General features: G+C 48.5%; 1 protein-coding gene across 1 annotated transcript in view; it reads right to left on the bottom strand.

The window, feature by feature from the left end:
- Positions 1-1,566: 1,566 nt before the first annotated feature.
- The window catches only part of LOC309541196 (uncharacterized protein), a 228,940-nt gene continuing 216,422 nt past the window's right edge, over positions 1,567-14,084 (bottom strand). Inside the window, exons 85-86 of the mRNA XM_082238687.1 lie at positions 10,232-10,402; positions 1,567-1,725 (exon numbers count right to left, since the gene is read on the bottom strand). Coding sequence (XP_082094813.1) covers positions 1,718-1,725; positions 10,232-10,402 — 179 coding nt within the window. The 3' untranslated portion in view covers positions 1,567-1,717. The remainder of the gene's footprint in view (positions 1,726-10,231; positions 10,403-14,084) is intronic.

Raw genomic sequence — 14,084 nt, 5'->3', positions numbered from 1 at the left:
GTATCCTTTTAACTTGACAGCTCAGGGAAGTTACCTAGCTTTAAAAATAATATAAAATCAACTCCTTTGCCAGTGTCCTCCATTCCAAAGCTATTTTCCCCTTAAAAAAGGACTCCAGGAAGTGCCCAGTGAGCTAATTGTTGGCCAAGGAAAGCCTAATCCCATCACCAGACTTGCCAAGGGTTCCAGACATGCAAAGGAAGTTCTATTGTACTTTGGGTGTTGGGACTTCAGAGGCGTTTGCCTATGCTCATCTTATACCTGAGTCTTGCCCTGAAATGTCCGCTTATGCTAATCTTGTACCAAGGACTTGTCTGGACATGTTTGGCAAGGCTGAACTAGTGTAACCCCTGTCTACCCCTCCCCATTTTGTGACATGTCAGTGATGTAGCAGTGGTGCTGTACGAACTGTATTCTGGGATATGGTGGGAAAGTTTTAAAAGTCTTTGTCACCCCATCCTCGGGGTTCAAAATTCCTCTTTGAACCTGTTGCACAATAAACTTTGGTCTACAACTTTGGTGGCTGGACTCCTTCCTTTATTCCGCAGGGACCCGTGGGCTCTGCCCGACGAGCTGGGTGACTGAGCAGCCTGGCACACCTAGATTTTTCCGTAACATACCCATTCTACAGGAAGCTTCTTTTACAACTTCTAAAAATATCAGAAGTCTACCCCACAGGAACTCAGGGCAGGGGAGTATGTTGTGTGCTCAGATCCTGTTGGGGCATCTCGTTGGCCACTGTGAAAACAGGTTGTTGCGCTAGATGGGCCTTTGATCTCAACCGGCCCATCTCTTCTAATGTCCTTATGGACGTTGTGATAGGAATTTTATGGTCTTAGACATATGTTAAATGTTCCTAAGTGTACCAACCAAGCACATACATAGATCAGCACAGGAAGACCGACCTGGAACCATTTTTGATTCCCAAACTGACCAAATGTTTTCTCTGCAAGGTCAAAGGAAAATGGAAAAGCCTCCCCATTGTCTTTTCCTTCACAAATCCTGTCTTAAGGGTATGTCTGTGTTTGAATAGGGTGTGAGCCTGTGACATAGCCCAGGAACTAAGTATTTATCATTACAAAAGACTAGCCGGGTTCCCCAGGCAATCCAATCAAGTAACCTGCCAGACAGGAGATAAACAACAACAGGAGAAAAACAATATTCAATTTTCTGTTTTAGACCGCCTTTTCTGTGATGTAGGTGTGATGTATCTGAGGGGTGGTCTTAAGTTACACCCCTTCTGTGATGTATGTATGATGTTTCTGGGGGTGGTCTTGATCTACAGGGTGGCAATTTCAAAAGTCTTTATAAGGCCTTGCACGCCATTGTTCTAGGTCCCTCTTCTCTCCTGCGGGTGAGGGGAGCACCCTGTTGCAACAGATCAATAAAGATCAAGCTTACGAGCTGCTTTGCTTCTCAATATTCTCTGGTTGGCCTCTGTTATTCTCTCCTACCAATAGGGAACCCATGTAAGGACTCTATATGGGCTCTTGGATACCCCATAAGGGAAAAGGGCAATTTTTGTTTACAACAACATTACCATCTTCCAAGCAAAGAAACAGAAACTCCTTTCCCAATGGATTTATTTCTCCCCCAAGTGGTATCTCCCTTGTTCACAGAACAGGTAAGTGGCAAAAAAACCCAAAATCCGGCCTTTGTCCAACTATCCCAAATGTACAGTCCTGGTTGGTGCTGCTTCCTTGTTCTCATCAACCGGTCATCGTCCTGTGGCAGATTTCCAGAAGGAAAGGGAAACAAAAGAAAACAAGAGCATATCTTAAATCAGCTAGAAGAGAGGTCTTTCATTGCTTGAACATCTAGGGATAAGAAGCATCACAAAATCCTTACGGAACAACTCAGTCCCCACCTACAGTGATATCTGCAATGCATTCGGGACTGACAATATAATTTGGGGGGTGCTAAGGGATGTGGGTGGCGCTTGCGGGATGTAAAAACGTATTGCAGCCAAATACAACATTCCTACAATGCACATGGTGGGGAATGCTTTGTATCACTCAGGAGAAAACTTGCTAGTTCCTTCTGAGCTTGGACAGACTTCCTTTGCATGTGACTTAATGTGGGTGCGGCCTGTTTTTGGACAGAGGAGCACACGGCCTCCGTGTTCTGCTCTTCTTGTACAGTGGTACCTCGGGTTACATACGCTTCAGGTTACAGACTCCGCTAACCCAGAAATAGTACCTCGGGTTAAGAACTTTGCTTCAGGATGAGAACAGAAATCATGCTCTGGCGGCGCGGCAGCAGCAGGAGGCTCCATTAGCTAAAGTGGTGCTTCAGGTTAAGAACAGTTTCAGGTTAAGAACGGACCTCCGGAACGAATTAAGTACTTAACCCGAGGCACCACTGTACTTCATTTTGTGTTCCTAAGAGTTAGAAGAAGTGACTGCTGAGTCACAGTCATTTGAGAACATTTCCCTTACGGATAGTTCAAATAGTTATATGTTGTTCTGTAAATTAAGCCTGCCTTCAGGGATCTTATTGTGAACTGGATGGTTGTAAGTAAACTAGTTTTATGTTAACTTTAATCAGATGGTCGTGTCTATTCTTTTAGGAGGGATATAAAAAGGGAAACCAGGAATCCTAAATAGTGGGGCTCAGATGAGCCTGCAACTAGCTAACCGCTGTGTAATTTAAAAGGAGGATTGTTTAACAACTCTGCTAAGTTATAGAACTTGTTGACGCAAGTTAGGATGGATATCATAAAATAATATATCCTCTCCTGCCTCCCTAAACATCCCCACAGAGCTGTGGTCTAAACCACTGAGCCTCTTGGGCTTGCTGATCAGAAGGTTGGCGGTTCGAATCCGCACAATGGGGTGAGCTCCCGTTGCTCTGTCCCAGCTGCTGACTACCTAGCAGTTTGAAAGCATGCCAGTGCAAGTAGATAAATAGGTATCACACTGGTGGGAAGGTAAACAGCATTTCCGTGTGCTCTGGTTTCCGTCATGGTGTTCCGTTGCGCCAGAAGTGGTTTAGTCCTGCTGGCCACATGACCCGGAAATCTGTCTGTGGACAAACGCCAGCTTCCTCGTCCTAAAAGCAATATGAGTGTTGCAACCCCATAGTCACCTTTGACTGGACTTAACTGTCCGGGTGTCCTTGTCCTTGACCTACATCTGAGGATTCCTGGTCCAGGACCATAACATCAGGTTGCAACAAACAGGCCAGGTCCCCAAGCCACCTCTGATGGAACAAGGCACGCTGCCTCATTTTAGAAGTCCTGATCGGCAAGCCCAAGAGGCTCATTGGTTGAAACCACAGCGCCACCTGCGTCCCTCTAAAGAGAAGGGCCTGTGGCTCAGTGGTTGGGCTTCTGCCTTGCTTATAGCAGGTCCCTAGGAAAAGACTCCCTGCCTTACCCAGGAATTAAAGGCAGCAAAGGAAACTGGATAGATTCGTGTGAAGGATCGAGGGGGCCCAGGCTGCCCAAAGATGAAGAAGCAAATTTCACTGGCAGAAGTAACATAGGAAATGGGGACTCAGTAGAAGAAGGGAGGTGTGTGGGACGTGGGTGGCACTGTGGTCTAAACCACTGAGCCTAGGACTTGCCGATCAGAAGGTCCGCGGTTCGAATCTCCGCAACGGGGTGAGCTCCTGTTGCTCTGTCCCAGCTCCTGCCAACCTAGCAGTTCAAAAGCACGCCAGTGCAAGTGGATAAATAGGTACCACTGTGGCAGGAAGGTAAACAGTGTTTCTGTGAGCTCTGGCACTCGTCACTATGCTCTGTGCGCCAGTAGCGGTTTAGTCCTGCTGGCCACATGACTTGGAAAGCTGACTGTGGACAAACGCTGGCTCCCTCGGCCTGAAATCGAGATGAGCGCCGTAACCCCATAGTCACATTTGACTGGACTTAACCATCCAGGGGTCCTTTACCTTTAGGGGTGCTGCACACAGAGGGAGTCTTGTGTGACACGTAATTGGCACGATGGTAGTGCACAGGGGGTGGGTTTCTACTGGACCACCCACACATTATTCTGCATTTTTAGCTTTTCTGCAATGCTTCCCCAGGGTTATTGCGCCGTTGCCATCTGGGCAGGTGGTACGGCGAGACAAGAATCGTACCCTGGAATGTGGGCAGCATGAAAAGCTACAGGATCCCAACAGGAGGTTACAGCTGGAAACTAACCTCTATTGCATATTGAACTCTTCAACTTTCAAACTCCAAAAATGAGGGGTGCTAAGAAGTTGTAACTTGGGAAATTCAATGGCCAGAGCTGAAAGGAGCTGGAATCCAATGATACCAGGAAAACTGCAGGTTTTCTGTTTCGGATTAGGCCATGAGTAGGCAAACTAAGGCCCGGGGGCTGGGTCCGTTCCAATCGCCTTCTAAATCCGGCCCATGGACGGTCTGGGAATTAGCGTGTTTTTACATGAGTAGAACGTGTCCTTGTATTTAAAATGCATCTCTGGGTTATTTGTGGGGCATAGGAATTCGTTCATTCCCCCCCTCCAAAAAGGGACAGTGGACCGGCCCCCTGCTGAATACGTTTGCTGACCCCTGGATTAGGCAGACCCACGATCTGCTCTCAGGGGGTTTTCTTCTTTTGTATTGGGGTGACAACATTTAGGAGGCAGCCTAAATCCCCACAAGTGTTGCCCCGTTCGCCAGATTTTGCCCAGAGTGAAAAACAGAGGGGAATGAGAGGACCTGTCAGGATTTGGAGCGATATATTTACAGTGGTACCTCTGGTTACGCACTTAATTCGTTCTGGAGGTCCGTTCTTAACCTGAAACTGTTCTAAACCAGAAGCACCACTTTAGCTAATGGGGCCTCCTGCTGCTGCCGCGTCACCGCCGCGCGATTTCTGTTTTCATCCTGAAGCAAAGTTCTTAACCCAAGGTACTATTTTTGGGTTAGCGGAGTCTGTAACCTGAAGCGTATGTAACCTGAAGCATCTGTAACCCGAGGTACCACTGTATATGCACACCGGACACGGGTGGTGCTGTGGGTTAAACCACTGATCAGAAGGTCGGCGGTTCAAGTCCCCGCGACGGGGTGAGCTCCCGTTTCTCGGTCCCTGCTCCTGCCAACCTAGCAGTTTGAAAGCACGCCAGTGCAAGTAGATAAATAGGTACCGCTCCAGCGGGAAGGTAAATGGCGTTTCCGTGCGCTGCTCTGGTTCGCCAGAAGCGGCTTAGTCATGCTGGCCACGCCGGCTCCCTCGGCCAATAAAGCGAGATGAGCGCTGCAACCCCAGAGTCGGTCATGACTGGACCTAATGGTCAGGGGTCCCTTTACCTTTAGCTATTTATATGCACACTTTAACGAGTTCCACGAGGTTTCTTGGTGAGGGAGGGGAGCGTGCAACTGCGCGCTGCAAAAGTTCCCAGCTGCTCAGAACTTTTGCTCAGCTCCCCTTTCTCTTGCATGTTATTTTCCTCTTGCTAGCGTTAAGGGCGTGGGTGGGAAGGGAGGAAACTGACTGTGGAGAGCGTCAATCTGGCATCTGCGTTGCTGGTGCAGCAGCTCAGCTGGAAAGAGGAGGGTTAGCTCATCAGAACAGTAGCTAAAGGGGTTCAGGATCAGCCAGCAACGGACTGCTTCACTGCCAGCTGAATCCAATTTCTGCATAGGTGTTTTTACGCACAGCCACATACTGGCTTGCAAGGAACGGGGGAAGTGGAGGCGGGAGAAAATATGGTACCTGCACCAGCCCTTAATCTGAAATATTTTCTAGGAGGCACTGGCAGCCTGGCAGGGTCTTAAGAACCATATTTGGGGCTGAGACACAGGCAGCTGTTTCACACTGAGTCAGAGCATGGTCAGGGTTATTGTCTACCCCGGCTGGCAGTGGATCTCGGGGAATTCAGGAAGGGCTTTTCTCCCAGTCCTACCTGGAGATACAGGGGATCGGACGTGGGGCATGCAAGGAGCTACAGCCCTCCCCCAAAAAGAACGAAGGAAGCTGCCTTAGGCTGAGTCAGAGCACTGCTCCATCCATCTCAGCACAGCTTTCTATGTTTGGGGAGTAATAATAATAATAATAATAATAATAATAATAATAATAATAAATATTCAAAAACCCCCACACATCTACAAATAAAACCATATCATCATTCTAATCTAATCATTACACATATATACACATACAGTGGTACCTCGGGTTACAGACGCTTCAGGTTACAGACTCCGCTAACCCAGAAATAGTACCTCGGGTTAAGAACTTTGCTTCAGGATGAGAACAGAATTCGTGCGGCGGCAGCGGGAGGCCCCATTAGCTAAAGTGGTGCTTTAGGTTAAGAACAGTTTCAGGTTAAGAATGGACCTCCGGGATGAATTAAGTACTTAACCCGAGGTACCACTGTATTGACTTCTGTCCTTTGTTCTAAGACCTCGAAATTTTTACTCTTTCTAAGTTGTGTGTTTTCGTTTTTTGTGTTCTTTTTTCTCTTTTGCCCCCCCTTGTTTGTACTGTTTTATTTTGGATTCAATGTTTGTAATTTTTGTTGTAATTTTGCATTGAAGATAAAAAAATTAATAATAATAATAATAATAATAATAATTTATACTCCACCCATCTGGCTGAGTTTCTCCACCCACTCTGGGCAGCTCCCAACAGAATATAAAAAATACGGTAAAAGGTCAAACATTAAAAACTTCTCTAAACCTTCAGATGTGTTCCCAAAGTTAGATAGTTGTTTATTTCCTTGACATCTGATGGGAGGGTGTTCCACAGGGCGGGCGCCACCACCGAGAAGGCCCTCTGCCTGGTTCCCTGGAACCTCACTTCTTGCAGTGAGGGAACTGCCAGAAGGCCCTCGGAGCCAGACCTTATTGTCCGGGCTGAACGATGGGGGGTGGAGATGCTCCTTCAGGTATATCGGGCCGAGGCCGTTTAAATTTGTATACCAGCCTATGCCAACAAGTTCCCTTCCAACTGTATAATTCCATGATTCCATGATGGGGGTTCCATGCCGCCGGGGTCGGGTGTGTGTGTGCTCATGCCCCCATGCAGGGGACTGGGTGAGGGGCAGAGGACAAATGGAGCCCTCTCACCCCCCCAGCCTCAGCCCCTGCCACCGCTGAAGCAGCACCAGCCCCGAGCAACATGGCTGTTGCACCCTCCACGTGATACCCTCCCTGAGTCTGAGATTTGCAAGGCTGCTTGGAGAGGGTGATGTGGAGGGGAGGTGTCGATGGGCACACAGTTGCAAGGCCTTGGAAGGCTCAGATCCAGGCAGGGGGGCGAAGAGCACAACAGCCACATGCCCCTTGGTCCCAGCCTGTCAGGAGTGCGTGCAGGAGCCAGGCCCTGTGACTAGTAGGGCTCTGCAGGACTGGGGCCTTCCTCAGTTTGTTCTGAAGAGGCAAGGCATGGCCACACAGGTGAGGCCAATTGGTAACTCACAGCACCTGGTGGCAAGAGCTGGGAAGGGATATAAGGTCAGCATTTCCCTTCGGCTCTTTGTCACAGCAACACACTTCCTGCCTTGCTACGTTTTGCTTCTTGCTTCCTGATCCTTGAACCTCGGCTTCTTGACTCCCTGCTTCTTGATCCTCAGACCCCTGACTTCTTGATTCCTTGCTTCTTGATCCTTGGACCCCTAACTTTGTGACTCCCTGCTTCTTGATCAGAGACTCCTTATCTTGGCACCCATAAATCTTGAAGCCTAGCTTGGCTCGACTCCCAGGCTAATTAGCCAACCGGACATCAAAGTGACTCTGCCGCAGCAACGAAAAGCCTTGACTTTTCCACACATACCTCTGCAGTCTCTCGCAGTCTTACTCTCCTGTAAGTGCCGTGAATCTGGGCCCATAACCTGTTGTTGGGATACTGCCAGGGAGACAAAGGCCATCCTGACCCCACGTCGATTCCGGACGATCCATCAATCTCCCGTAGATACAGTATCAGTCAATTAGCGACACGAGCCTCAGAAATAACATGCCACATTCCAAGGCTGGTGCACGCTCTTTCAGCAGAGTTCGCACAACGAAAGGTGCACTCAGGAGAGCATTATTTACAACTTTATTCAACGTTGATCAGAACAAAGAAAAAACATGACTGCCTGCTTTGATGTTCAGGCGCAGAGTGAGAACGAAAGCAATAAACAAAAGAGAAACTTCCTGTGAACAGGAAATACGCGGGCTGTGACACAACAACCTGCTCCCTTCTTAAGGTGGAACGGAAATATCCTAACACCTCGGACCCCTGACTTCGTGGCTCCTTGCTTCCTGATCCTCGGACCCTCGGCTTCTTGACTCCCGGCTCTCTGACCCTCGGACCCTTGGCTTCCTGACTCCTTTTTTTTTTTAAAAAAAAATTATTTGGTTTTCTGCTTTTATAGAAACAAAACACACACAAAAAAAGACAAAAGACAAAGACATGTATAAAATCAGCAAATCCCGGTTTCATAACCTTGTTCCCTGACTTCCCCCCACCTCCCCTCGTGCATCCCAGTTTCAAGATTATATCAGCAAGTTGGTATTTCTCCTCTTAAGCATCTTATTTATCTTATTACTTCTTTTATAATAAAAATTGATTTTCCTAAGTTGGACTTAAGTTCTCTTCCATCGATTTTCATTTTATCTTAATTAAGAGTCATATTGACCAAACCTAAAAGTCTTAAGAGTTTTTAAGAATCTCCTCTTCCCTCCCTCCCATCCCCGGTTTATGTCCCTTCCAAATAAAAATCCAAATTCGAGATTCTCAGCCTGGGTTCCTCACGTCCGAGGCTTTCAAGTCTCTTTCAGTCCCTCTCCGCCTGTCCTGTTGGTAGTCCTTTATGTCAGTCGTCGGGTCTGGAAAAAGTTCTTTCACCATCAAAGTATATCCCCTTCCCACAAGGAGATTCAAAAGTAACTGCTGAAAAATTTCCACAAAGCCTGTATCTTCAAAATCAAAGTCCAAACGGAGGCCCCAACCATATTTCTTTCTTTTAAATTCCTGTATTCCATTTTGTCCCGGAACCTCCTCCTTCTTCTTCTGTGTCTTTCGCAGACTTGTGGTGGGTATGTTCCCAGCGTCTCCTTGCTTGTGTTCCACAGATGTCAGCTTTTGGTTGTTGCTTCCCAAGATTACTTCTTCTTTTTCTTGTTGTTTAGTCTCTTCCACCTCTGTAGATATTGTTTCCCATTCAGCTGTGGATTCTTTCTCATTCAGGTCCTCAATACAAAGAGCAGAGTTGCCTGTTCCCAAGGTCATAGTCACAAGTTGTTTATTCATGGCCAAGCTCTCCTCTTGTAAGATTCCCACCAATTGAAACATCCTTTCGATTTCCACTAGTAACTTTCCTTCCACAGCCATTGTATCCATTGTAGTTTCACAAAATTCCCCCTAGGGGGAATCTGGTTACTTATTAGCTTTTTCACCAACAATCCTTTAACTAATTATTATTACTTTGTTTCCAACAGCTTTGACTCAATTGTAACTCGTCTTAGTCCATAGGGATCTTAAATAGCAATTTTTCCACTTTAAACCGCCCGTTTGGCAGCTTTGACAGCTGTCAAACTCCGCAGCTCTTACACAGGCAGAAAGGCAGGACGTTCCCGAGCCCGGGAGGGGGGGTTGTTTAAAACAAAAAGAAGGTTTCCAAAACTCCACTCTCCAGCCCAAAATTTTCTTTAGCTAAATCTTGAAAGTTAGTGTCCTTTTTAACTCACCCCACCAAGGGTAGGCTCTCCAGCTTAGCTCTTGTGTCGTTGCTTAGATCGTCTGCAAGGGGGGGGGGTGCGGACTTCCTTTTAGCACACCCCCCGGTCGTCTCAAATTCACAGGATAATATTCTTAAAGTCCAATTCCGTCTTACTCACGGGTGATTCTTTCGATCCAAATTTCAAGGAAGGAAGTCAGCGCTCTCTGGTCATGGCTCGCGGCTTCGCTCCACCGAGGTAGCGATCGACTCTCAGTGCCACGCCACCCCCGTATCCCCTCCGCAGCCTTTAAAAAGGCTCTTCGCGAATCAGGGGGGGCGCTTAAGGCACCCGCCGAGTCTTCAGTCCGCAGGCTTCCGCGCCTGCGGTTTTTAAGGGTCCCCGCGTCGCCGGCGCGGCAAAGACCCGTCCTCGGTAGGGCCGATTCCCTCCGCAGCTCGGAGGGAATCCGCCATTTCCAGATCGCGTCAACCCGGAAGTCCTTGGCTTCCTGACTCCTGGACCCCCGTTCCTGCTCCCACCCCACCATCTTTCCCCCGGTCCTGACATCCCCTGCTGGGACTTCGATCACCCATGAACCGGACCATGACACTGCCTCGCCAGCACACAAAGCCACCTCACCTGTAGTCTTCTTGCACCACAGCTCGCATTTCTGCTTTGATGGAAACTGATTGGCGTTCCCTCCGCAACCTCCAAATATAAAGGGCCGGCAGTTGTTGGCTGCCTGGTGGTAATACCAGAGGACTGTGTACCGTAGACAGGAGCCTTCATCCATTGGTAGGGCACAGGGATCTGCAAAAAACCACAAACAGCTTGTGAGTGGGTGAGACGTCATCATCACTTCAAGCAACTTTGGGTGCAGAGAAGAGAGAGAGACACTCAACATGCTGAATGAAAATCCAATTTTAAAACCCCAGGTACTACCAGTGCCATTAATATGCTTGGGGCACTATAAATACAGTGGTACCTCTGGTTGAGAACAGGATCGGTTCCGGAGGCCCATTCGCAACACGAAAGGAATGCAACCTGCAGCAGCGCATCTGTGCACACACGGTTGCAGTTTGCTGCTTCTGCGCATGCGCATGACATCATTTTGCATGTCTGCCCTTGCGTGAGCGGCGAAACCCGGAAGTAACCCTTTCTGGTACTTCTGGGTTGCGGCGGCCTGAAAATACGTAACATGAAGCAAACGTAAAATGAGATATGACTGTATAGGTCCCGGGCCCAAGGAGGTAACAATCTAAAATTCAGCACATGAGAAACCACAGAGGAAGGAAGGGGGGGTAGAGAGATGGGGTAAGAGAGTGGAGAAATCGGAATGCATTTCAGTTAGGTCACAGCTAAGGGGGGATGTGGGTGGCGCTGTGGTCTAAACCACTGAGCCTCTTGGGCTTGCCGATCAGAAGGTCGGGGATTTGAATCCTCACAACGGGGTGAGCTCTTGTTGCTCTGTCCCAGCTCCTGCCAACCTAGCAGTTCGAAAGCACACCGGTGCAAGTAGATAAATAGGTACCGCTCTGGTGGGAAGGTAAACAGCATTTCCGTGCGCTCTGGCTTCCGTCACGGTGTTCTATTGCGCCAAAAGCGGTTTAGTCCTGCTGGCCACATGACCCGGAAGGCTGTCTGTGGACAAACGCCGGTTCCCTTGGCCTGAAAGCGAGATGAGCACTGCAACCCCATAGTCACCTTTGACTGGACTTAACCGCCCAGGGTCTTTTACCTTTTACAGCTAAGGAGGTGGAGAAGAACTTTGATTCAGGTCAAATGCAAAGAAAAACCACCCTCTTTTGCGCTGTCCAAAACAACACAACAACCGAAAAACACAACCACCGTCCTTTGAAATTTGCACTTTTCTGAATTTTGCGCTTGCAGCTACTATGCTACGTGACAGCCCCCTGAGATATTTGAAGAGATTTCTCCTGCTTTGGGGGGTAGGACTCGAAACCAATGGCTTCAAGTTACAAGGCAGGAGATTCCGACTAAACTTCAGGAAGAAATTTCTGGTAGCAAGCCGTTCAACAGTGGAACGGATTAGCCCTCAGAAGGTGGTGGACTCTCCCTCCTTGGAGGTTTTTAAGAAGAATGGTGGCAAGGAGGGGAAGAGAGGTCTGCAGGCTGCGTGCAGGTGCCTCCCTGTCCACCTCGCATGTAGTTATGGATTTAAACTATAATTATTAATATATAATACATTTTTATTTATACCCCGCCCTCCCCGGCCAGAGCTGGGCTCAGGGCGGCTAACACCAGTAAAATCACAATTAAAAAACACACAAACCAATTTAAAATACAGGTTAAAATATAATTTAAAATGCAGCCTCATTTTAATAGTAGCCCATAGATTAAAACCATAAGGGGAGGGAAACATAAGGGTCAGACGGAGTCCAAACCAAAGGCCAGGCGGAACAGCTCTGTCTTGCAGGCCCTGTGGAAAGATGTCAAGTCCCGCAGGGCCCTGGTCTCTTGGGACAGAGCGTTCCACCAAGTCGGGGCCAGTACTGAAAAGGCCCTGGCCCTAGTTGAGACCAATCAAACCTCCTGGAGGCTGGGGACCTCCAAAATGTTGTCATTTGTGGACCTTAAGGTCATCCACGGGGCGTACCAGGACCTCTTCTGTGTGAAGCCCCCAAAATAGTTCACAGTCTGGATCCAGGTCATGTTGACCCTGGAACCTTTGGCGGCACCCGCATCCTTCTAACTCCCAAGCAGAGGTTGAGTGGTCATCTGTCCTGGATGCTTCAGTTGAGATCCCTGCATTGCAGGGGGTTGGAATGAATGACCCTTGGGGTCCCTTCCAACTCTACAATTTGATGAGTGCATGGAATTTGCATCCATGGGATACAGCGACAGCCACCAACTTAGACAGCTTGTAAAGGGGGTTATGTGAATTCACGGAGGCTATCAGTGACAACCGAAGAATTGATGCTTTTGAATTATGGTGCTGGAGGAGACTCTTGAGAGTCCCATGGACTGCAAGAAGATCAAACCGATCCATTCTGAAGGAAATCAGCCCTGAGTGCTCACTGGAAGGACAGATCCTGAAGCTGAGGCTCCAAGACTTTGGCCACCTCATGAGACGAGAAGACTCCCTGGAAAAGACCCTGATGTTGGGAAAGATGGAGGGCCCAAGGAGAAGAGGGTGACAGAGGACGAGATGGTGGGACAGTGTTCTCGAAGCTACCAGCATGAGTCTGACCAAACTGCGGGAGGCAGTGGAAGACAGGAGTGCCTGGCGTGCTCTGGTGCAGGGGGTCACGAAGAGTCGGACACGATTAAACAACAACATCAGTGACAACTTGCTGTGATGGCTATGTTTTGAAAGGGCTGTTGTGTTTTGGGTCTGCTTCTGGGCTTCCCATTGCGGCATCTCATTGGTCACTTTGGGAACAGGATGCTAGAACGGATGTGGACCGCTTTCGGCCTTATTCATCTTCTGATGTTCTCACTTTGTCAAGAGGAATCCCACTCTCATGTCAACAGGCAGTTTGTTGCAAGAGTGCTTTATACTAATCCAGAATGCGGCAGCTAGACTGGTGACTGGGAGCGGCCGCTGAGCCCACATAACACCGGTCCTGAAAGACCTACACTGGCTCCCAGTACGTTTCTGAGCACAATTCAAAGTGTTGGTGCTGACCGTTAAAGCCCTAAACGGCCTTGGCCCAGTATACTTGAAGGAGTGTCTCCACCCCATCGTTCAGCCCAGACACAGAGGTCCAGCTCCGAGAACCTTCTGGTGGTTCCCTCACTGCGAGAAGCCAAGTTACAGGGAACCGGCAGAGGGCCTTCTCGGTAGTGGCGCCTGCCCTGTGGAACGCCCTCCCACCAGATGTCAAGGAAATAAACAACTATAATGGTACCTCGGGTTAAGAACTTAATTCGTTCTGGAGGTCCGTTCTTAACCTGAAACTGTTCTTAACCTGAGGTACCACTTTAGCAAATGGGGCCTCTCGCTGCCGCTGCGCTGCCAGAGCATGATTTCCGTTCTCATCCTGAAGCAAAGTTCTTAAACTGAGGTGCTATTTCTGGGTTAGCGGAGTCTGTAACCTGAAGCGTCTGTAACCCAAGGTGGCACTGTATCTGACTTTTAGAAGACATCTGAAGGCAGCCCTGTTTAGCAAAGTTTTTAATGTTTGATGTTTTATTGTGTTTTTAAATATTTGTTGGGAGCCACCCAGAGTGGCTGGGGAAACCCATCTAGATGGGCAAGATAGACAGACAGACAGACAGACAGACAGACAGACAGACAGACAGATAAATAGATAGATGATAGATAGATAGAACTTTGCAGAGAGCTGATGTCAACCATAGGTGAAAGCTCAGCTTCATATTCGCCAATTTCCTTCGCTGTTGAAAAGAGACAGAGTTGCCCCCCCCCTTGGGGGCTGGTTAAGCCACTTCCCCCCTCCCCACATGTGCTCCATTACCAGGGACACTTCCTCTAGTGAAAGTGACTCTCCGAAATGCCATTTAATTCGCT

The sequence above is a fragment of the Podarcis vaucheri genome, assembly GCF_965113315.1.
Source record: "Podarcis vaucheri genome assembly, chromosome: 10".
Classification (NCBI taxonomy): Eukaryota; Metazoa; Chordata; class Lepidosauria; order Squamata; family Lacertidae; genus Podarcis; species Podarcis vaucheri.
This window is presented reverse-complemented; position numbering and strand designations above follow the sequence as displayed.